Source organism: Meriones unguiculatus, chromosome 20 (assembly GCF_030254825.1).
Source record: "Meriones unguiculatus strain TT.TT164.6M chromosome 20, Bangor_MerUng_6.1, whole genome shotgun sequence".
NCBI lineage: Eukaryota > Metazoa > Chordata > Mammalia > Rodentia > Muridae > Meriones > Meriones unguiculatus.
In genome coordinates this window covers 52,732,112-52,757,176 of record NC_083367.1, presented here as the reverse complement: position 1 = coordinate 52,757,176, position 25,065 = coordinate 52,732,112, and the positions used below count along the sequence as shown (strand labels likewise).

Below are 25,065 nucleotides of genomic sequence, written 5' to 3'. Positions count from 1 at the left end.
TCTGGTTGTCTTGTCCAACTCCAATATGAGTGTTATGCTTCATCTTATTATATTTTATTTAGTCATAAAAAATTTTCCAGAAAGATTATTTTCAGCTGACTTATACTTGGACAAAGCAATTCATATTGTTGTGTAAAACTTAAAGGGCAAAATGAAGAGCAGTCTCTGTGTCCTCTGATGCAGCCATTCTGAGTGTGGCCTAGGCCCTCTAATGCATCCTACAATTTCCTTATCTCTCTAATTCTTGATGGTTTTATATCCCAGGAAAACGATGCTTCCTTGAGGTGCATTTCCCTGTGTATATCATTTTCCTCCCTTTTTTTTTTTTTTTTTTTTTGTGTGTGTGTGTGTGTGACCTATGCACTTTCACAAATACTTATCTGCTGTTAAGTTTGGTGGGTAACTCAGTCTTTCCCTTGAAAGTGTTCAATTTAATTATTCTTAGTGAATTCGGTGTTCTTATAAATTATCACTGGTCACTGAACATTAAAGCTTCTTGAATTCATATCTAGATACCTCTCAACTGCCTGTCTTATAGTGGCATCATAATTATTGTACATCTGACATACACTATTTTCTTAAATCAATGGTATGTAAATCTAACTCGGCCTACCGTGTGTTAAGTAACTCTGCATTCCTCCACCAATATTGGCTTTATCAAATCCACACATTGATTAGCCACTTAAGTTGTTCGTTATAGTTCTTCCTTTCCTGCGTACTTTTTGTGGCCATTACTACTACTTCGAAGGCTGAATTTATTTTTCATCTGTTGTTTCATAGCACTGAATCTTCTAGAAATCTGACCAGATTTCTTTCTCTTTCACTTAAATTTGGACAAATAATTGCTAGAGACCAAAGCTATAGGTCAAAGACGATAAACCCAAGAAATAGCATTTAATTTTAGTAGGAAACAGTGAGAGACTGAAATAAGATGCACATGGCACAGTTTTAATCCTCTAAATTGTGCTATCCAAATGCTCTTTCTGGGGAAATGTTTTTTTTTTTTTCTTTTCTCCCACATATGCTTACAAGTAACATCATACCAACTGTGCTGGTTTATTTATGTATTTTATAATATATATTCATATAACTATATTTGTCTAACAACAAATAATGAAAAAAGAGGACATATGTTTGAAAGAGCAAGTAGAGGAATTTGGGAAGGTTTGGAGAGATGAAAGGGAAGGGAAAATGATGTAATTATATTACAGTCTCAAAAAAATAAATAACTATAAAAATCAGCTCTCTTTTGTCTCTTTTCATGATTGCTTTTGTGTGGTATCCTTAGAACTTGGTGTTATGGCATTATTTCTGGAAGGATTATTAGAATATTAAAAACAGAGTTGGTATTTTTTCTTTTTTAAAGATCCAGCATGCTCCACAACTTCACGGCCTATGTATCTCAGTGTGTTCTCCACCAGGAGTGATGTGTGGAGACCCGTATAGAGTTTTGTTCTGCTCAGCAAAATTTAGGACTCAGATGTGAGACCTGCATTTTGTTTTTGTTTTTGTTTTTCTGACTATCTAAAACAAAATAAGTTATATTCCTGCCTCAGCTATGCTGATATATTTTAGTTGTTTATTTTTAATTCATTTTTTTATTGATTACAATTTATTCACTTTGTATTCCAGCTGTAGCCCCTCCTTTGCACCTTCCTAATCCTACCCTCCCTCCTTCTTCTCCTCTCATGCCCCTCCCCTAGTCCACTGACAGGAGAGGTCCTCCTCCCCTTCCATCTGACCTTAGCCTACCAGGTCTCATCAAGACTGGCTGCATTGTCTTCCCTTGTGGGCTGGCAAGGGTGTTCCAGGGGGAGGTGATAAATGAGCCAGTCACTGACTCATTGTCAGGGACAGTCACTGTTCCCCTAAATAGGGCACCCACTTGGAGACTGAGCTGCCATGGGCTACATCTGTGCAGGAGTTCTAGGTTATCTCCATGCATGATCCTTGGTTAGAGTTTCAGTTCCCATGCCCAGATTTTTTGGTTCTGTTGCTCTCCTTGTGGAGCTCCTGTCCCCTCCAGGTCTTTTTATCTCTCCCTTCTTTCATAAGATTCCCTGCACTTGCCCAAAGTTTGGCTATGAGTCTCAACATCTGCTTTCATACCCTGTTGTTCTTTAACTGAGGAATGGATACAGAAATTGTGGTCCATTTATACAGTGAAATGCTACTCAGCAATTAAAACCAAGAAAATCATGAAATTTGCCGGCAAATGGTGGGAACTAGAAAAGTTGATCCTGAGTGAGGTATCCCAGAAGCAGAAAGACACACATGGTATATACTCACTTAGAAGCAGATATTAGACATAATATAGTATTAACATACTAGAATCTGTACACATAAAGAAGCTAAGCCAGAAGGAGGATCCTGGGTAAGATGATCAATATTCATGAAAAAAGGTAAATGGGATGGACATCAGAAGAGAGAGAAAACAGTGAAAAAGACTGGAGCCTACCACAGAGTTCCTCTGAAAGACTCAGTTTGTTTTCCATTTATTGCAACCTTATCTACCTTAAGTTACATTTTCTATTGTTTCTTGCATTGGATCTGTTGCTTTCCTTTGGTAATCATCATTCATATTATGAGGATATTCACTTTTTTGGTTTTTTTTGGGTTTTTTTTGTTATTTTATCATTTGTGGTAGTTTGAATGAGAATGGCTCTCTAAGTTCATATGTTTGAATGCTTGGTCTTCAGTAGTCTGTTTAGGAAGTATTAGGAGGTGTGGCCTTGTTAGAGTCACTGGGGTGGGCTTTGAGGTTTCATAGCAGACTGCCAGCTCCAATGTCTCTTAATTTACCTGGCTGCCTGTGAATTAGCTCCACGTTTGCCTTCCTGTCCAAGCTAGAAATGGACTAACCCTCTGAAACTGTAAACAAGACCACAATTAAATGAGTTATTTTATGAGTTGCCTCGATGTGGTGTCTCTGCACAGTAGTAGAGTGGTTAATGAGACATGAGTTCCTTGAGAATTTATATAATTTATTTTAATTATGTTAGCCCCCATTGCCCAGATCCGCTCTGGCTTCCCTGCCTATCCAACTTGGTATCTTATTTTTCTTTTAAAAAACTAATCTGATTATTTATGCTCCTGCATCCTTGGATAAACGGACTTCCACTGAGACAGTCAATCTAGCAGGGAGGTTCACAATCTTAAAGTAAACTGACTCTCCTTTCTCGGCAGCTATAAATTGCCAACATCTCCTCTTTTGGGACTTTGTGCTTACCCTCTCTTTCTATTTCAAGATTTTGTCAGGAATGAGCTTGTACAAGTTTCTCTGTACTGGTTCAACCTCTCTGTGTTTATATCCTGGGTCCCGCTGTGTCTTGAAAACAGCATTTCCGTGTAGTCATTCATGATCTTCGGCTATTGCTGTCATTTTGTTCTTGAAATGTTCTTTGAGCCTCAGGATGAGGAATAACTTTATAGTCAGGTTCTCAAGAACCTGAGAATAGTCACACTGATGCCAATCAGGCATCAAACTGTGACCTCTGACCTCTCGTCACGCCTTCACCTTTAACATTTGCCGTCACGTGTGGTTTTCATAGTGCTAGGAATCACATCCAGGGCTTTCTACAAGAATAAACTAACGCCCCTCACTCAGAGTATCATCAACCAATCAGCATTTATAGAGAGGACCCAGATTCCCTGCTCAGGTGTAGCCCATAGATAAGCCTCCATATGGTTGTCCTAGTAAGAGAAGAAAAGATGGTCTTAGACATGAACTCGGTTGCCTGCTCCTTGATCACTTCTCTCTGGTGACCTAGCCTGGTGTCCACTTAGGAAGAGGATCCAGATAATGCTGATGGGACCTGAGAGATTAGGGTCAGGCAGTAGAAGGGGAGGACTTCCCCTATCAATGGACAAGAGAAGAGAGATAGGGAAAGAAGAGGGAGAGTAAGACCAGGAGTTGACAGAAGGGGCTACAACTGGGATACAAAGTGAATAAATTATCAATAATAATAATAATAATAATAAAAACTTAGCATACAAGAAAAAAATATCTCGAAATACTGCTGTAATTTTTTTCTCAGAGCAGTAATTCTATTATAGACACTTATTTAATAGTTTGGTGAGTAGTTTAGCAATAATGTGGTGAATAAATTAATGACTTGAAGTAGATGGTAAGATTTTCATATTCTCTCATATTTCAAAAATACATCCCACAAAACTGTGTTTATGTGTCAGATGACAATGTCACTATTCAAGACAATCAACAGTGTAATTATTGAGACATCTATCAGCAGTAAAAATGAAATGCTAAACCTTGTCAGAAAAATTCTAATCATTAGAGAATAATATATCTATATTTGAACATTTTGCAAAGTAGATCTTGCTAGAGGTTTAACCAGAACAAAACAAAACACTGAACTATTTTTCCTTAAAAAAAGAAAAAAAAATCACTAAATACTAAAATAAATAAATAAATAAATAAATAAATAAATAAAAAAGAACAACACTTCTTGTGAAGGTCGCCTATTGACAAGTTTTCCATGCATCATCCATGGTGAGTTTAATAGATGCTGCATGCTGTTTGAAATCACCAGGAGGCTTAATTAGGCATTAAGGAGGCAGCTGCTGAAATACTGGCTAAATTTACTCCTGTGTTTTATTCTTTCTTCATTGCTTCCATTCACAAGTGTGCGAGAAATTTCTCTATCTTACAGCTTAATTGTGAACTCAATGCTATATGCTACTGACTTGTTGTTTGTGGGGAAAAAAATAAAGGACAGATTATTTTCTCAAATATTTTGTTTTCATGACCCAGTAAGTAAATACACTACTGTATACAACTACAATTTATAGGAGTTTTATTTTCTTATTTTTGAAGCATATTCAGTTTTAACCCCATCAAAATACTTATCGAGTAGGTACTAACATTATAATAATGAGGTGATATTTTGAATATTGTAACAATTAAGCTGATTTTGCCTAATGACATTAAGTAACATTGTGTCCATGATTAAATCTTTTTCTTATAACAGAAAAAAAAAAAGAGAATGCACACAGGGAAACTGTCATTGTTATTCAATGCCAGTATTGACCATGTAACATGTTCATCCCGTGTAACCACAGAGAGTAGTACAAAAACAATGAGCTGTGTTTGTCGATATAATAGAAGGATCAGTGATTCTTTTTTCCTATGTGATTATGTCTTTGTAACTATGTTACCTTGAGACAATAGCCAATGTAAATGAAATCTTTGTGCTAAGAATCAGCTAAAAGATAAACTTTAAGAGTATACTCTTATAAAGAGTGTAAACTTTATAATGATGATAGTTTAATCAATCGCTTGAATGTATTTAGTGATTACAATATGCCAGGTAGTGTAGAAGCCAAGGAGATACAGATTACACAAAACTAAAATACACTTTACTCAAAGGAGACATACATTCTAATGAAAAGAGATTAGCAAATGATGATGCATTTCATGATCAAAATCAAAATATATCCCAGCACTTGGGAGGCAGAGGCAGGCAGATCTCTATGAGTTCAAGGCCAGCCTGGGCTACAAAGGAAGCCTAGAAGAGCCAAGGCTACACAGAGAAACTTTGTCTCAAAACCAAACAAAAAAGAATGACTCTGAGGGAGTATCAAAATGAATAATTACAAAGAACCCTTTGAATTAGTGACACCACTCAATTCAGGATTCAGGGGTTCATACATTAGGAATCATTCTTGATGTTCCATTATTAATATTAATGACCAATTGCTTGGTAGCATTCCATTGTGTAAATGTTCCACAAATTCTGTATCCATTCCTCGGTTGAGCGACCTCTAGGTTGTTTGCAGATTCTGGTTATTAAGAATAACAAGGAAATCATGAAATATTCAGGCAAATAGAACTAGAAAAAACAAACAAACAAAGAAACATCCTGAGTGAGGTAACCGTGAAGCAGAAAGACACATATGGTGTACACTCACTTATAAGTGGATACTAGACATACAATATTGGATAAACATACTAAAATCTATAGTCCTAAAGAAGATAAACAATAAGAAGGAGGACCCTAGGGAACAGCCTGAAACCGCATTCAGAAAGGCAAACAGGAGAGACATCAGAAGTGGGAGAATACAGGGAACAGGACAGTAGCCTACCACCACCGAGGGCCTCTAAAAGACTCTACCCAACAGGGTATTGAAGCAGATACTGAGACTCATAGCCAAACTTTGGGCAGAGTAAAGAGATCTTATGAAAGAAGAGGAAGATAGAAATACCTGGATGGGACAGGAGCTCCACAAGGAGAGCAACAGAGCAAAAAAACTGGGCTCAGAGATTCCTTCTGGCAAAGACTGATGAATCAATCAAGGACCATGCATGGAGAGGGTCTATAGCCCCTGCTCAGATGTAGTCCATGGACAGCTCAGTCTCCTTGTGGGTTCTCTAGTAAGGGGAGCATGGAAATCTCTGACATGAACTTAGTTGTCTGATCTTTAATCATCTCCCCCTGGATAGGTTGACTTACTAGGCCACAGAGAAAGAGAATCCAGACAGTCCTGAATATTAATGACCAAACTGTAACTAATCAACACAATACATGAAATCATAACCACATAGAATATTGAGAAAAAGTAACCTGAGATAAAAGTAACATAACTTGAGTTGTAGATAAATGTAGGTTTAAGATACTCAAAATGATTTTTAATATTAAGCCTCAATACTATATACCTACTCTACAGACCAATTTCTTCTCTTATAAACAATTTCCATTAACATATTATTTTCATTTTAACTGATGAACATTAATACATTTATTATTAGCTAAACTATCACTTATATCAGTATCCACTATTCTGAGAATGCTTTCTGAAACGAGGTGGTCATCTACTCACTCCAGAGAAAAAAGTATAACAGAAACAAAAATAGAGTGCCCCTTAAGTGGTGCTTAATGAAACAAAGGTTTTAATTAGAATTATGTATAGGAGCATGAGTAACTTATGGGCAGTTACCACTCTGGAGGAAAAACATTCTTTTTGTCCTAACAACTGGTAACTGTTAATCCTCGGAAACGAAGTAGCCTCATAAACCTAGTCTACAGAAATTGTTAAGTTTCTGTAAAGCCTTCTTTAGGACTATAGATTTTAGTATGTTCATCCTATATTTTATGGTGAATATCTACTTTTAAGTGAGTATATACAATATGTGTCTTTCATCTTTTGGATTACCTCACTCAAGATGATCTTCTCTAGTTCCCACCATTTGTGTGTAAATTTTGTGATTTCCTTGTTTTTAATTGCTGAGTAATATTCCATTGTGTAAATGTACCACATTTTATGTTTCCATTTCTCCATTGAGAGACATCTAGGTTGTTTCCAGATTCTGGCTATTACAAATAAATTTGCTATGAAGATAGTTGAGCAAATGTCCTTATTGTACGGTAGGGCATCTGTTGTCTTTGACCTGAATTCAGTGGCTGGTGCTTTGCTCTCCTCCCCTTGGGGGGTGCAGCCTTGCCAGGCCACAGAGAAAGATGATTCAGCCTGCCTTGATGAGACTTGATAAACTAGGGTCAGATAGAAAGGGAGGAGGTCCTCCTCTATCAGGGGACTAAAGGAGGGGCATAGCTGGAAAAGAGGGAGGGTGGATGGGACTGGGAGGAGACAAGGGAGGGGACTGCAGTGGGGATGCAAAGTGAATTTATAATAAATAAATAAATAAATAAATAAAGTTTTGGTAAAGCCTATTTCAGAGCCTATTAATACCCTCTACTATTAGTAAATTCCAGAATTGCATCCCTCTACACCGCTTCCTCTGGTGGACATATTATTTCTAACTTCTCCTCATTTATGTTCTCTAAGCCTTGAGTGAAATTGGTGCCATTTACAACTTAGAGTTCAACAATCACTTATTTTTAGAACTTTGATCATAGTGTCTCTGTATCTCCCACTGCGTAATGAAGTTTATTTGTCCAGAGCTGATAATAGCAATAATCCATGGCTCTACACATAAATATTTACAAGGTAATTTGGCATTCATACCATGTTTACTTAGCAAATTAACATGAACAGTAGCTTTGCTGTTAGGGCTATGACTTACACAGCCACAGGATTTTGACGAGCTTTACATTATCAGAAACGAATCCCCTCTGTAGAGTATGCCTCAGCTCAAATCAGAGAGCACCTGGATTTGCCCATAATATTTATGCTACTCCTGAATAACAGGCGTATGTTTCCTGTTACATTGCTGGAATAGCATGCAGGCAACATAACCACATAGAAATTTTGGTGACATGTATCCCCCAGTGGCATTATTGTGCCTTTCATCCTTATAACAACTAGAAAGCAGGAGATAAGTTTCCAGCTCTGTGTCATCTTTGTTTCTCCTTGTTCCAAAGCCAAGTCAGTAGAGTGTCTTGAGTAGTGAAATCAACATAATCCCTGTAATATTAATACAGGGAGATCGAGAAACTCTCAGACCTATAACTCACAGAGAGATATCCCACTCTTTGTAACTGATATTTTGATTTAATAATTTTTAATATATATATTTATTTATTTATTACAGTTCACTCACTTTGTATCCCAGCTGGAGCCCAGATTTTTTTTTTTTATTCTGTTGCTCTCCTTGTGGAGCTCCCGTCCCTTCCAGGTCATTCTATCTCCCCCTTCTTTCATAAAATTATCTGCACTCTGACCAAAGTTTGGCTATGAGCCTCAGCAAATGCTTTGAAAACTTGCTGGGTAGAGTCTTTCAGAGGCCCTCTGTGGTAGGGTCCTGTCCTGTTCCCTGTTTTCTCCCTCTTCCGATGTCTATCCCATTTGCCTTTCTGCATGAGGATTGATCATCTTACCCAGGGTCCTCCTTCTTCCTTAGCTTCTTTAGGTGTACAGATTTTTGTATGTTTATCCTACATTGTCTAGTATTCACTTATAAGTGAGTAGATATGTCTTTCTGTTTCTGGGAAACCTCACTCAAGATGATCTTTTCTATAACCTACCCATTGCCTGCAAATTCCATGATTTCCTTGTTTTTCATTGCTGAGTATTATTCCATCATGTAAATGTACCACAATTTCTGTATCCATGCCTCATCTGAGGGACATTTTGTTTGTTTCCAGATTCTGGCTATTACAAATAAACCTGCTACGAACATGTTTGAGCAAATGCTCTTGTTGTATACTTGAGCATCTTTTGGATATGTGCCTAGGAGTGATATAGCTGGATCTTGAGGAAGTGCTATTCCAAATTACCTGAGACAGCACCAGATTGATTTCCAAAGTGGTTATAAAAGTTTACATTCCCACCATCAAAGAAGGAGGGTTCCCCTTTCTCCACATCCTATCCAGCATGTATTGTCTCTTATTTATTATTATAATTTTTTTCAGTTTGTATCCTTGCTGTGCCTCCCCTCCCTCATCTTCTCCCAATTTCACTTTGTACCCTTCCCCTAGCCCACTGACAGGGGAGGTCCTCCTCCCTTTCTGTCTAAACCTTGCCTATCAGGTCTCATCAAACTGGGTGAATTATCTTCCTCTGTGAACAGGGAAGGCTGCACCCCCCCCCTCTCCATTTGAAGGTGATTAGAGAGCCAGCCACTGAGTTCTTGCCAAAAACAGCCCCTCCTTCCCTTAGTAGGGAACCTCTTGTAGACTGAATATATGGGCTACATTTAAACAGGGGTTTTATGTCCTTTCCGTGCATGGTCCTTGGTTGGGGTATCAGTCTCTGCAGAGACCCCAGGGCCTAGGGTTTTTTGTTGTTGTTGTTTGTTTTTTTGTTTTGTTGTTGTTGTTGTTTTTGGCTCTGTTGGTCTCCTTTTGGAACTCCTGCTCCCTCTGGATCTTTCTGTTTCCCCTTCATTCATAAAAGTCCATGCACTCTGCCCAAAGTTTGGCTATGAGTCTCAGCCTCTGCTTTGATACACTGATCAGCAGTCTTTCAGAGGCCCTCTGTGGTAGGCTCCTGTCTTGTTCCCTGTCTTCTCCTGCTTGCGAAGTCTATTGCATTTGCCCTCCTGCATGAGGACTGAACATGTTTCCTAGGGTCTTCCTGTTGTTTAACTTCTTTAGGACTATAGATTGTATTATGTTTATCCTACATTGTATAGCTAACAACAACTTTGATTTAATAATTTAATAGCTTCCAGGAATGGGCTTTTTCACCCTCACAGGCTGCCTTTATTAAAAAAAAAAATTAGCTGCTGTTTTAGTAACCAAACTTTCACTAAAATTGCCCCCCCCCCACAAGTAAGGTAAATTGTAGTTGGAAGTAGTAGCATTGGCATTGTCCTCAGTCCAGTTCTGTACATCAATATTTGTAAAATAGTATCTTTATAACTATCATTTTTCCATGTATATTCTTTACTTTTATGTTGCTGTTCTTGTCTTGTATCCTGAACTTCTGCCCAACTGAAGGAGTGTAACTAAACACTATTGGAATTGTTCAAGCTGTTTGCTCAAGGTTTGTTTCTTTGTTTGCTTTCAAATAGACTCTAGCTATAGCACTTTAAGATTCAAATGACTTGTAACGTGAAGGGAAACTATTTTTGAGACACACATCTGTTTAACTTGTTCTAAAAGTTTTTGGTGTGTTAAAAAGCTTTGTTATGTGTTTTTAATTCAATCCCATATGGCACACCTTTCTAGCTTGTTACACACACAAAAAAATGAATACCTTGGAAAATGCCAGGTATGAACATTCAACAATAACCTTAAATTACTTGCTGTTGTTTTACATTCATAGTCGGGGCTGTGCCATATTCCCAGGAATTTTACAGTTGTGCCAGGTCATTCCAACTTATTTGAATTGATGTTACAGCACTCTTACTTTAGCTGAATCTATATGTCTTTCAGATGCTTTTCTTAACCCATGAAACACTCAGACATTATTCTTATTTTGCCTATATGATGAAATTATTTTAATGAAAGTGGACAACTTTTTAAGGTAAGGCCCCATGGCCAAATACCATGACAATTATCAGGTCTGTGAGTTATGTAGTTGGAGGAATTCCCTGAATGTCTACTCTGTCTATGACAACTGAATACAAAGTGGTCTCTATATCCAACAGATAAAGGAATAGTATAAAAAGCATTAAGAATGTCCATTGCATCATGAAAGGATCCCATCACTCATCACTCATCTGTTTTTTTAAAACAGCCATACCAGGCACAGTGGCATGGATAGGGGTAGTAGTTTACTTTTCTCTCTGTTATATAGTGGCATGTCAGGTTTTTCATAGGTCATACTCGGATATGACCTATGAAAGGTTAAAATTGTCTGTACCTTTTCCTGTGACTTAAAGTTTTCTGTAATTTCATGATAGCTCTAGGGAGCAGGCAAATTTATAGGCTCCAGTTGTGCTTAACATGTATGAATTCACACACAGTTCTCATTCTCAGTGGAAACTCCAAAGTTATTCTTACACATCAGCACATCTATACCAATAAGTGTTCTGCAGTGGGAAAATGCACACAGTGTCCCTTTGAGGACAAGGGTAGTTATCCGTGCCTAGAACTTGTTAAGTTCTTTTTATCTACACAACCCTGTCTCTATACATGTCTAACATTGTCCATTATCCTTGGTGCTTTAGGGTTGGCTCCAAATTAAAGTATAGTTGGCGCAGCTATCAGGAAAAGCCCTTGTATTTTGCATATTACTATATAACAAAAAAAAATCATCTATTCAACATGTGGTCTCAGATCACCATGTGTGCACTTGTAGATGCCTTCGCCAACCTGTCAGAAAAGCAGATGTGGTGGTTTCTAATCCAAGACATTACATTCTTCAAAGTAAGGGATGATCTTTCTTTCTGTTTCTTAGTAAACTCTTGGTAAGTCTCCAAAGCCTTCAAATACAGCACAACATTTGGCTTCACATCATTTTTTTAATTTAGGATCTCCAGTTTCACACAAATCTTGACATATTTGGTTATGATTACCCAGATAGGACTCATCATATTCTTTTGTTCCATCTCCCAACTGCTTTAGCAGCTTATTAAGAGTTTTATATTCACCAAAGGTTTCCCCTTCAAGACCACGTATTTCACTTGGCCCTGGCAGTTCTATTAAATCCCCATACAGTTTTTAGGAAGTTGTACATTTCTTTTTTAACTTTCTTCAAACATGGTCCTTTCTGACCCAATAAAATAAGCATAACCAGGGACTCCCTTATTCCCAACTTAATCAGTAATGCCTCTCTTTTCTATCATCTTTCAACTCCTGATATTCAGGAGGGCCTCAGCTGGTAGAACCCAGTTGTCATTAGTGTTATATATGAGCCAGTCTACTGGACACTGATTTCCCTTAGACTGCTTTGGGTTATGTAGCATTTTTCTTAAAGAATGATGGGTGTTTACATTACTCATCTTCCTCACAGACTCATTGATCTATTGTCTCACTGCTCATAAGCAAGGTTGTTAGGGACACGTTAAGTATTTGTTTGAAAGCCTTCCCCAATATAAGTAATTCAGTTGCAAAGCATTTAAGGATGCCCTCTATTTTCTGAATGTTGAATTTCTTCTTCTTTATTAAAGGTGAACTCAGAGGGTCATCTCCTGTCATTTCTACCTTATTCCATCACTCTTCACCTCTCAGCACTCCCATGGAGCCTCCTAGTACTGATCTACTTTGTTTTCTCTTTTCATTAACTCTTCTAGCTTTAGGAAATGGAAAGCTAGCACCTACATCTCATCACCAATTGTTTTTTCTACTTTTCAGGACAGCTCAGTCTCCATGTGTGTTCCCTACTAAGGGGAGCAGGGGCCGTCTCTGACATAAACTCAGTGGCTGGCTCTTTGAAAACCTCCCCCTGGTGAGGTAGTCTTACTAGGCCACAGAGAAAGAGGATCCAGACAGTCCTCATGAGACCTGAGAGGCTAGGGTCGGAGAGTAGGGGAGGAGATCCTCCACTATCAGTGGACAAGGAGATGGACATAAGAGGAGAATAGGGAAGGAGGGTGGGACTGGGAGGAGATGAGGGAGGGAGCGCAGTATTGGGAGGAGACAAGGAGGGGGCTACAGCTGATATACAAAGTGAATAAATTGTAATAAATAATAATAGTAATAAAGGAAAAAGTCTAAATATCTTTTGGTTTAAATTCTAATTTTCCTGCACTCTGCCAAAGGTTTGGTTATGAGTCTTAGTATCTGTTTTGATACACTGCTAAGTAGAGTCTTTCAGAGACCCTCTGTGTAGGCTCCTGTCCTGTTACTTATAAGAAAGAAGGGAGAGTTAATATCATCTGGAGAGGACAAGAGCTCCACAAGGACCAAATATATCTGGGCACAGGGGCCTTCTATGAGACTGTTTCTCTAACCAAGGACCATGTATGGATATAAATCTGCTCAGATGTAGCCTGTGGTAGCTCAGTATCCAAGTGGGTACCCTAATAAGGGGAACAGGGACTATTTCTGACATGAACTCAGTGGCTGGCTCTTTGACACCCCCCCACGAGGGAGGAGCAGTCCTGATAGGCCACAGAGGAGTACTTTACAGCCAGTCCTGAAGATACCTGATAAAACAGGGTCAGATGAAAGAGGAGGAAGTCCTCCCCCATCAATGGACTTGGAAAGGGGCAGGGAGAAGATGAGGGAGGGAGGGTGGGATTGGGAGGGAGTGAGGGAGTGGTATATAGCTGGGATACAAAGTTAATAAACTGTAACTAATATTAAAAAATTAAAAAAGTTCTAATTTTCCTCCTTTAAGCAGGCAGGTGATGTTTTTTTTCTTTTGTTGTTTTGTTTTGTTTACTTTGTTTTATTTGTTTTGTTTTTCCAGGAGAGAAAGCTCAGGCTAGCTAGTATGTCTTATTGAGAGAGGGGTCACGGGACCAATGCCATATTGTATATATGTTCCTGCCACATAAGAGCTAATTTTAGAAACTGTAATATATTCTCTACTCATCAGCATCTTGAGGCATATCCTCATATTTATGTGGTACAGCTTATTGATCAAGGAGGCTTTTTAGTCTACACTGCTTAGAGGGAGAAGGCCAACCTGAAATTCATCCCCAGAACGCTCCACCCTTAGTCAAAGGGACTTGGTAGTATGTCTCCTTACTCAGAACAGGAATAATGCAATGGATACCACAGCAAGAATATGTGTACTTCCATACCACATGGAGAAGGGAGACCCTGTCTTGATTACTTCTGTAGATACTCTATCCCCAAGCAGCAATTAATATGCAATTTTGTTTGTTTTTTCTTTCTTTCTTATATTTTGGAATCAAAATATACTAAGTGAATTAGGAATGTTTGTGTAGTCAATTTTTGTAATATATTTTTTGAATAATACAGTAATTCTGTTTGCGTATTGATCTGTTCTCAGCATGACTCAAAGATATATGGAGGTAATATATAAAATATGTTACATGAGTAGTTTTAACCAGTCTACCCATACATGTAAACATCATATCATACACAAAAATACATACAACTTTATTTAAAAGCATAAAGATGTTCACCACCTTAAAGTAGCTTGATTTCTTTATTTTAGAAGCAATAAAGGCTGGCTTTTCATTGATTTAGAGCAAGGCATCAAAGTGAATTGATAAATCAAGTATATTGTGTTTTCATCTTCTATAAAACAAAACAAACAAACAAACAAAACAATAGATCCTGAGGTCCACTTTTTCTTACCTGTATCCTCTATTTATTAAATTATCACCCTCTTACTTTAATAATGTTGCTATCTTGCTCATTTAAACTTTACTTCCCTCCCTTCTTTGTCCTTCCTCTTATAACAACTTCCTTTGCTCTAACTCTAAATGGCCTTATTGTGATCTAAGACTTATAGGCTTTGCTTCTATATATCTACTACTTCTCTCAACTCTTCTGTGAATGACGCATGAATAAGTCAGTGAGTGAGTGAATGACACATGACTCTACTGTGATTTCCTAGATGTCTGTCATGGTTGTGTCTTAGGATTAGGATTCAATTGCTTATGTGTGGTCTGTTTCAGTTGTTGAGCCTGTCCCATGATTATGACTACAATTTTGCAGTTCTTAAGATTCAATTTTTCTTTCTGAAAAAAGAAATAATAATGGGTTTGTGTGAGGATTAAATGTGATAATTATATAATGCCCTTAATATAATCCCTGAGTTATATAACATAATTAAAGGATGTAGCAATGATTATTCTAAAGCCAGTATTTCCCTGATTTATGAACATGAAATGTGATCATTACTTACCAGGGAACTCTGAAGAACATTTTCCTTCCTCAATTTCTTATCTTGATTTAACTTTGGTAAATGGTATCTATCAAGAAAATTGTCCATTTATTTTGGATTTCCCAAATTTTTGGAAGTACAGGCTTTTGAAATATGACCTAATGATTTTTTTGGATTTCACCAGTGTCTGTTGTTATATCTTTCTTTTCATTTCTGATTTTGTTAATTTGTCTTTCTCCTTCTGGGATATTTCACTCAGAATGATCTTTTCTAGATCCCACCATTTGCCTGCAAATTTCATGATTTCCTCCTTTTTGATTGCTGAGTAGTATTCCATTGTATAAAAATACCACAATTTCTGTACCCATTCCACCGTTGATGGACATCTGGGTTGTTTCCAGGTTCTGGCTATTACAAATAGAGCTGCTATAAACATGGTTGAGCAAGTGTCCTTTTTGTGTACTTGAACAAACTTTGGGTATATACCTAGCAGTTGTATAGCTGGGTCTGGAGGAAGCACTATTCCTAGTTGTCTTAGAAAGTGCCAGATAGCTTTCCAGAGTGGTTGTACCAGTTTACATTCCCACCAGCAGTGGAGGAGGGTTCCCCTTTCTCCACAACCTCTCCAGCATGTGTTATCGCTTGAGTTTTTCATCTTGGCCATTCTGATGGGTGTAAGGTGATATCTCAGGGTCGTTTTGATTTGCATTTCCCTGATGGCTAATGAGGATGAGCATTTCTTTGTATAGTCTCTCACTGCCTTTTAGATAATTTAAAAAAGGGTTTATGTATCCTGTTGATTTTCTTAAAGAACAGACTGTTTCATTGATTCTTTATATTGTTCTCTTTGTTCCTATTTTATTGATTTCAGTCCTCAGTTTGGTTATGTCTTGTCAACTACACCTCTTAGGTGTGTTGTTGGCTTCTTTTGTTGTAGACCTTTCTGAGTGCTGTTAAGTTGCTATTAGGAGATTTCTCCAATTTCTTTAGGAAGGCACTTAGTGTGATGATCTTCATCGTAGTGCCACTTTCATTGTATCCCATGAGCTTGTGTATGTAGTGATTCCAGTTCCTTTGAAGTCTAGAAAGTATTTATTTTCTTTATTTCTGCCTTGACCAAGTAGTCATTCAGGAGAGAGTTTTTAGGTTTCTGTGAGACTGTAGGGTTCCTGTTGTTTCTCTTGTTGAAATCCAGCCTTCATCAGTGGCTGATAGGATATGGGGTTTGAGTTAATTTTCTTGCATCTGTTGAGAGTGGTTGTGACTAAATATGTTGTTAATTTTTGAGAAATTTCTAGGAAATGCTGTGATGAAGGTAATTTTCTTGTGTGTGTGTGTTTGGTGAAATGTTCTATAAATATTGCTTAGGTCTATTTCACTCCTAATGTCTGTTAGCTCCATTATTTCTGTTTAGTTTTTCCTCGGATGACCTGTCAATTGTTGAAATGTGGTATTGAAGTCTCCCACTGTTAATGTGTGAGTTTTGATGTGTAATTTAAACTTTACTAATGATTCTTTTACAAATATGGATGGCCTTGTATTTGTAGCATAGATATTAAGAAGTAAGATGTCCTTGTAGATTTTTTTGGTGAATATGGATTATATTTCCCCATCTTTTTTTAATTAATAATGATTGGAATTCTATTTTGTTAGATATTAGCATGGCTACCTCAGCTTGCTTATTGTGTCAATTTGATTGGGAAAATTTCCCACCCTTACTCTGAGGTAATGTCTGTCTTTGATGCTTAACTGGTTTTCTTACATACAGCAGATTCAATCTGTTTTAGCATACATTCTGTTAGCCTGCTTCTCTTTAGTGGGAAATTAGCAGATATTAATGACAATGACCAATGATTGTTAGTTCTTATTATTTTGATTTTAGTGTTGGGCAAGGGTGTATGTGTGTGTGAGTATACTGCCCTTATTTTGTTTTTGCTGGTGTAAGATTATTTCCTGTGCTTCTATGGGCGTAGCTGGCCTCCTTGGGATGTCATTTTCCTTGTAGTACTTTTTGTAAGGCTAGAGTTGTGTATAGATATTGTTTGAATTTGATTTATCATGGAATATCTTAATTTTTCCATCTATGGTGAGTGAAAGCCTTTCTGGATACAGTAGTCTGTGCTGCATCTGTGGTCTCTTAGAGTCTGTAAGCTAACTGTGTAGATCCTCTGGTTTTTAGTTTCCTTTTGAGAACTCAGGTATAGTTCTAATAGGTCTGCATTTATTTATTACTTGGCTTTTTTTAATTAAAACATTTGATTTTCTTTCTTTGTTCTGTATGCTTACTGTTTTGGTAATTATGTGGTGGTAAGAACTTTCTCTTGTGATCCAATCGATTTGGTGTTCGTTAAGCTACCTGTATTCCATGTCCTCTCAAAGTTAGGACATTTTCCTTCTATGATTTTGTTAGAAATATTTTTGAGCTGTTGATGTTGCTCTTTCTTTTATTCTTTTTGTTCTTGGGTTTGGTCTTTTCATAGTGTCCCAGATTTCCTGTATGTTTTATGCCAGAATTTTTTTAAACATTCTTTTTGACTTATGAATTTTTATTTTTTTTTTGGAAGGGTCTCAGCAAAACTGAGGGTGAGACAAATTTATTGTGAGCAATCACACTTTTTATACCTGTATCAGAAACAGAATATGATGGTGGTTGCCAGGATGAATACAATTGTAGTTGCTAGTATACAATAACATTTGCAAGCTATACATGGTATACAAGATTGATATATAAAACCAATTACCCTATTGTTATCGGTTATAATATTTACTATTGATTTATCTTTTAGTAAAGCAGTGGTTATTCATAAACCCCTGTATACCCAAATCACCACACAGAGACTGGGATTTATTTAATTAACCTAGATCACAATGCTGAACAATAGTTATTTCATCCTAAACCTCCAAGTTCATGTAATCTCCTACCATTCAGATTTTACCCATTATACTTGCTTTTAGTCATATCTAATGTCTGGTCCATCTCTCCCCGTGGTTCCAACACCTCTCCTGCAGATTCTTTCTCTCCTTCCTCTGTTTTCTCATCACAATGCAATGTCCAGATTGAAACCAGAAAGTGGGGTAGAGAAATCAGCATTTGAATGAACAAGGATAAATTGTATACATTCCAAAGAACATTATACCAACATATCCCTCTTTAAGTCCAATATCAAGTCTCTGATGGGGATGAAGATCAAATAGTTATAGTTCCTCAATTAAGCATATGTTGTTTAGAATTTAAGAAAATGTTTTCATGTAAGTAATACCAATAAGGATAAAAGTTAATTTAGGTATAGAAATCTAAACTTGTCAAGATAGCTAAGATAATCAGATACTTTCTGTAAGTTACCAAATGCACATGGGCTGGACATTGCACATGTAAATGTTACCTAATAGTTTTCATAATTTTATAATTATTATTGAATTGAAAGAAAATTTTTAATTTATTATAATTTATTCACTTTATATCCCCTTGTCCCCTACCAATCCTACCCTTCTTTTTTCTTCACCCATGCCTTTCCTAGCACTGATAGGGGAGGTCCTCCTCCCTTCCATCTGACTCTAGCCTCCCATCAGGTCTCATCAGGACTGGATTATGGTATTAATTTATTCTATTGTATCCTCTATGCCTAAGATTTTCTCTTTCCTCTCTAGTATTCAGTTGGGAATGCTTGTTTTTATACTTCCTACTAGTTTGCCTAGATTTTCCATCTCTGTGAGTTCCTCAGTTTGTGTTTCCTTGATTGATTCTATCTCCATTTTCAGGTTTCAGGTCTTGAGCAATTTTATTCATTGCTTGCACACACCCCTGCCCTCTTGGCTTTCTTAAGGAATTTATTTATTTCCTCCTAGTCTTTGTGTTTTCCTGGATTTTTTTAATGGAGTTTTTCATTTACTCTTTTAGGGCCTCTATGGTCTTCATAACATTGATTTTAATTTGGTTTGTGTGTGTGTATGTGTTTCAGCTGTGTTGGAATATTCAGGACTTGCTGTAGTAGAATAGTTGGGCTCTGTTGGTGCCATATTGCCATGGTTGCTATTGATTGTATCTTTTCCTTGGGATATAGGCATCCAGGTTTAGGTTAATTTTAGGTTTAATTGTCAAATTCTGAGTTGGGTTTTTTTGTTTGTTTTTATTTTGTTTTGTTTTTGTTTTTGTTTTTACATGGACGCATTTTTCCCATGGTTTTCTATTTCCATTCTGGACTTCTGGCCTGAATGACCTGTGCTTCTGGAGACCAAAGACACCTCCTCCCCCCCTCAAATTGTCACTGCAGAGGTTTTGGAGACCTGTGAGATCTCTGGAGTTTTATGTGTAGGCATGGTCTCTGGGGTTCTGGGGTGTAGGGTATTGTAATCTCTGGTAGAGAAAGGGATTTCTGGGCTTCCAGATATTGTCATGGTCTCTGGAGTTCCAGGTACAAGTATGGCATCTGCTAGAGTAGAGGGCTTATGGGACTTTATATATCAGCATGGCCTCAGGCAAAGCAGTAGATTTCTGGCTGAGTTTTGGGCCGGGACATTGAGACAGGTACAGAGGTGCTGTGTGAAAACTGGAGGGCCCTGAGGAATCACTGAGTATCTGTGGGTGGGGTCTTACCTGGGTTTCTGGATACAGGTATGGCCTCAGGTGGAGCAGTGGGCTTCTTTAGGCATAACTTCCTGTATCATTTAGAGTGTTTCCTCCTCCTGGTTGTAACATGATAAGTTCAAAGCAATAGTGTTTTAAGATATTTAAGATATAACTTTGTAGTCCATGACAGGGTAGTATCCAAGTGGGTTACATAGTAATGGGAAGAGGGACTGCCTCTGACATGATCTGATAGGCCTGTTCTTTAATCACCTCCCCCTGAGGGGAGAGCAACCCTACCAGGCCACAGAAGATGACAATGCAGCCATTCCTGATGGGATCTGATAGAGTAAGATCAGAAGGAAGGAGAGGAGGACCTCCCTTATCAGTGGACTTAGGAGGGGCAATCGAGAAGAAGGGGGAAAGAGGGTGAGGCTGGGAGGGGAGGAGGGAGGGGCTTTTGGGGGGATACAAAGTGAATAGAGAGGAGGACCTCCTCTATCAGTGGACTTAGGAGGGGCAATCGAGAAGAAAGGGGAAGGAGGGTGAGGCTGGGAGGGGAGGAGGGAGGGGCTTTTGGGGGGATACAAAGTGAATAGAGAGGAGGACCTCCCCTATCAGTGGACTTAGGAGGGGCAACCGAGAAGAAGGGGGAAGGAGGGTGAGGCTGGGAGGGGAGGAGGGAGGGGCTTTTGGGGGTAAAAAAGGTAAAAAAAGATATAACTTGTTTGGATGTTACCTCTTTTTTTTCTTCTTCTTCTTTTTTTATTATTAACAATTTATTCAATTTGTATCCCAGCTATGGCCTCCTCCCTCATCTCCTCCCAATCCCATACTTCCTCCCTCTTCTCCTCTTATGCCCCTCCTCTAGTTCACTGATAGGGGAGGTCCTCCCCTTCTATCTGATCCTAGCCTATCAGTTCTCATGAGAAATGGTTGCATCGTCTTCCTCTGTGGCCTGGAAAGGCTGCACCCCACAAGGGGAGGTGATCATAGAGCCTGCCCCTGAATTCATGCCAGAGATGGTCCCTTCTCCCCTTACTAGGGACCCCACTTGGAGACTGAGTCTCTGGGCTACATCTGAGCTGGGGTTTTAGGTCCTCTCCATGCATGGTCCTTGGTCGGGGTATCATTCTCCTCAAGGCCACCAGGGCTGAGTTTTTATGGCTCTGTTGTTCTCCTTTTGGAGCTTCTGTTCCCCCCAGGTCTTTCTGTCTCCCCCTTCTTTCATAAGATTCCCTGCACTCTGCCCAATGCTTGGCTATGAGTGTCAGCCTCTACTTACATACCTTGATCAGTAGAGTCTTACAGAGGCCGTCTGTGGTAGGCTTCTGCCCTGTTCCCTGTCTTCTCCTGCTTTTGAAGTCTGATTTTCCTTCTGAATGGGGATTGAGCATCTTCCCTAGGGTCTTCCTTGTTGGATGCTATACTTTAAATCCTGTTTGTTTGTTTTTCTAATGAAAAAGTGAGGAATGTATATGTGTGGGAGGGGCAACGGGGAGGAACTGGAAGGAGTAGACTCAGGGGAAACTATAATCAGGACATAATGTTTTAAAAATGCTTTTCAGTGAAATAAAAAAAATGTGGAAAAAAAAACACAAAGAGGAAAAAATGTGATTTACACAAGCCCATGGGGATTTTTAATAAATGATAAAACACAAATTAGATAAATAGGGTATACACAACAATCATATTTAAATGATTTAATAGATGTTTTAACCACTTTAAAATTGAATGTTTAAGATGAACTAAGTATTCCATACTTTTGAAAAAACGATTACTGTTTCCTTTCTACCTATTGTAGTTTGTGTGTGTGTGTGTGTGTGTGTGTGTGTGTGTGCGTGTGCAAATGCATGTTCATGTGTATGGACGTTGTTGGCACTATGCACATAGAAGGCAGAAGGCTACTTTTGGCTGTCCGTTTTCTCCTACTATGTGGGTTTTTGTGATGGAACTCAGGTTGTCAGACACAGTATCAAGCATACCTATGTTCTGAACCATCCCGTTGGTCCAGAAAATATTTTTTTTTAATTTAAAGAAAATAGTTTGGCATAGTTATCACTAACATTAAATTCAACCATTTACTGTATGTACAATACTTTGTTTTGCTTTTTATCCGACAATTTTACTTCTTTTTTCTAACTAGTTATGTCAAGAGTAATAATGTAATAATTATCTGGAAACATTTAGGAATGGCTACCTTATTAAATAGTGGATTAACTCTTCCAAGTAAAGAATGATGTTGATGTTATCAAATCATTAGAGAAATTCTCATGTGTGAAATCTTTAGTTTTTACTGGTGACTTAGAACTTTCTTTCATGTTTCTCTCTACAGAAAGCTGACCTTGCTGTTGCTCCACTGGCTATTACCTATGTTCGAGAGAAGGTCATCGACTTTTCCAAGCCGTTTATGACCCTTGGAATAAGTATTTTGTACCGCAAGCCCAATGGTACAAACCCAGGCGTCTTCTCCTTCCTGAATCCTCTCTCCCCTGATATCTGGATGTATATTCTGCTGGCTTACTTGGGTGTCAGTTGTGTGCTCTTTGTCATAGCCAGGTAACATGCTCACTTTTGTGATTTTTTTGGCAATTGTTACCTCTTTTTTCTAACTAATAATTGTCAAAAGTCACAATCTCTTTCCTTTCTTTGTCTTGGGGTGCTGAAGATTTAGACTTCTGAGAGTCACATACACTTACTCCATGGACTACGCTGCCTGTTGGGGCAGAAAGCATGCTGGTTGTGTCAGTAAGCTACAATTGTAGTAGGTAGGGCTTTCTGTTTTTAACCACAATCTAAATGTGATCAAAATGATTAAAACTTAGCTTCTTCAGCTTTAAGATTTTAATTGTGCCTCAAGATTCAAAATTCTACTGCCACCATATGACACTGAAGTCCATTATGCTTTTGAGTTTTTGTATTATTGTAAAGAGAATTAGAATTCAAAATTTAGATTTCTATGTTGATAAAAATGTTCCTATTCTATGACCACATGCATTTATGTGCCCCATAATCAAAATTAAATACAAATGTCTTTTTCAGTTTTGGCACAAAGAATCTTTGAAAGTGTTTGTCCTTTCTTGAAATTCTCTGATAAAGTCAAGGGATTTTTTTCTAGTAGTAGAATAACAGGTTTTTCATGTAAATATAGAAGAAAATAAAAGATATAGAGAATATTTTTATATATTTATATTTTTGATAAATTTATATATAATTATTTTTAATTTATCATTTAGATTAATTGGTTTAACAATTAAGACCACTGTAATTTGCATTTGCCTGTACCAAGCAGCCATAAAACAATTAAAACTAAATAGCATAGCTTCTTAAACATATTATTATAGTTTTTATTATTCCTCAAAATTAGAATTCAGAGTGTGAAGTTCATAATCTTTTAGCTTCTACTTTTTCATGATCCATGAAAGTAAAACAATATCATTAGTAGTGCCTTTGGATTAATTAATAACATATTTCTTCAGCCACCAGCAGAAGCCACCCTAATTTATAAGTATTCAGAGAAATGAGCCCAAATACATTTACAGAATCTATATTTACAGAATACAGCGCAATCCTAGAACACTTTCCAGCCAGCACACACAACATAAAGAAGCTACTCTCCATGAGCAAAACATTCCTTGTGTCTGCACATGTACCTATTCTGCATGAACAAAGTCTGCAAGGAAGGCTCCTAACACTGCCCTGACCAAGTATGTAAGCACAAGCCATGAGAAAGTCTAAGAGTGCTTTCCTGAAACTTGTGAACTAGACTCGCATTTCCTTTCCAGCTTCACATATATTAACTCATAAAAGATATGTGACATTGATATAAAATTATCTGTTTAAATTATTTCTATAATGCTCATCCTCTGTCAAAATAAGATGTTATCTTGAGGTGCTATTGTATTGATTATATATATATGATTATATATATATATATATATATACATATATATATATGAAACCCCATTGAAAGAAATAAACTTTTTATTGTATTTGAAAGTATAAAGTTAGGTAGTATTCCATATGCCATTGCCTTTATGGTTAAAAATGTTTCTGAGTATATTTATTATTAGTTATTTAATTAGTAGATATGAAATTATACTGCTCTAGTTTCTTACTCAAAGATGGAAAAATAATCTATCAAATACCTAAAATGTAAAACAAATCAAAACAAAAATCTTTTTCAGAAAACTCACATGTATTTTAGTAATGTGTGATAATTTATTAAATAATAAATGATGTTCAATAGTCTTGGAAAAGAGTAACAGTATATGTGCAAGTTCTCACATATTTATCATTAATGAAAATATCTTGTTTAAAGTATCTCCAGTTGTTAAAAATAATCACTTAATATTAGCAGAAAAATAAGTAAGTTCAAGTAATTCCTAACCTGATCCCCAAATTCAAATAATTTTGTGTAAAATTTGTTCTTTCTAGTTTGAAAGCAACCTATGAAGTACAAGTCCAGAGGAAATTCATCAGTATGTTGATAGGACTTAGTTGCCCTTTTAAATCACGTAGAAGTATAATTTTAAGTTTAATTTAAGAAGTAAATTTAAGAAGTAAAATTTATAGTTCAAATTTTAAACTAATTATAATATTTTGGTTTTACTTAGGAGTTAAAATTATATCACACAGAGATCTACAATGAATTATTGACATTACTGAAGTCAAGTAGATGAGATTTAAAAAAATTGTTTATAGTACATTCTCTTTCTCCATTAAAATTATGAAAAGAGAAAAAAACTATTTAGTGGTGGCATGGCTCAGACGGGGCATATGCCTAGCATTTGCAAAGCCCAGAGTTTTGTCCCTAATATGTTAAACATAGAAATAAGCAGCAAAGAAAACTATTAGGTGTATATCTTGGTTTCTGTTAATGTTGCTGTGATCATATACCGTGGCCAAAGCATTTAAAGAGAAAGAGTTTATTTTTAGCTCACATTAGAAGCCACAGCCATCATGGCGGCAAGTTGAGTGAGCAGAGGCACAGAGGAACTTGCCACACTATATATACTTATAGAAGAATTCAAGGAGTGTCTATGTGTTGCTTATTTTCTCTTTTTCATACAGCCCAGGATAACAGGCCAGGAAAATTATCACAACTACAACTTTTATTAATATAATCAATATAATTCCTCAGAGGCATACCCAGAGGCCAATGTCGTCTAACTTATTGAAATTTACTTGCCAGAAGATTTCAGAGTCTGTCAAACTGAAAGTTAATGTTAATCATAACGCTATGAGTGCCACCTTCATTGTAAATCATAGGCATAGATGTCTTAACCAACCACTGCTCCAATAGCAGAATTTGTATTTATGGATTATTGAGATATATCACATTGAAATTTAAGAAAGCACATAATACTGCATACAATTAATTTCATAAA

At 37.2% G+C, this 25,065-nt stretch overlaps 1 protein-coding gene across 7 annotated transcripts in view; it reads left to right on the top strand.

The window, feature by feature from the left end:
• The window catches only part of Grik2 (glutamate ionotropic receptor kainate type subunit 2), a 657,687-nt gene that overhangs the window by 481,980 nt on the left and 150,642 nt on the right, over positions 1–25,065 (top strand). For all 7 annotated transcript variants that reach the window (XM_060373546.1, XM_060373542.1, XM_060373543.1 and 4 more), the window contains one exon: positions 22,011–22,234. In XM_060373546.1, the coding sequence (XP_060229529.1) occupies positions 22,011–22,234 (224 nt within the window). The remainder of the gene's footprint in view (positions 1–22,010; positions 22,235–25,065) is intronic.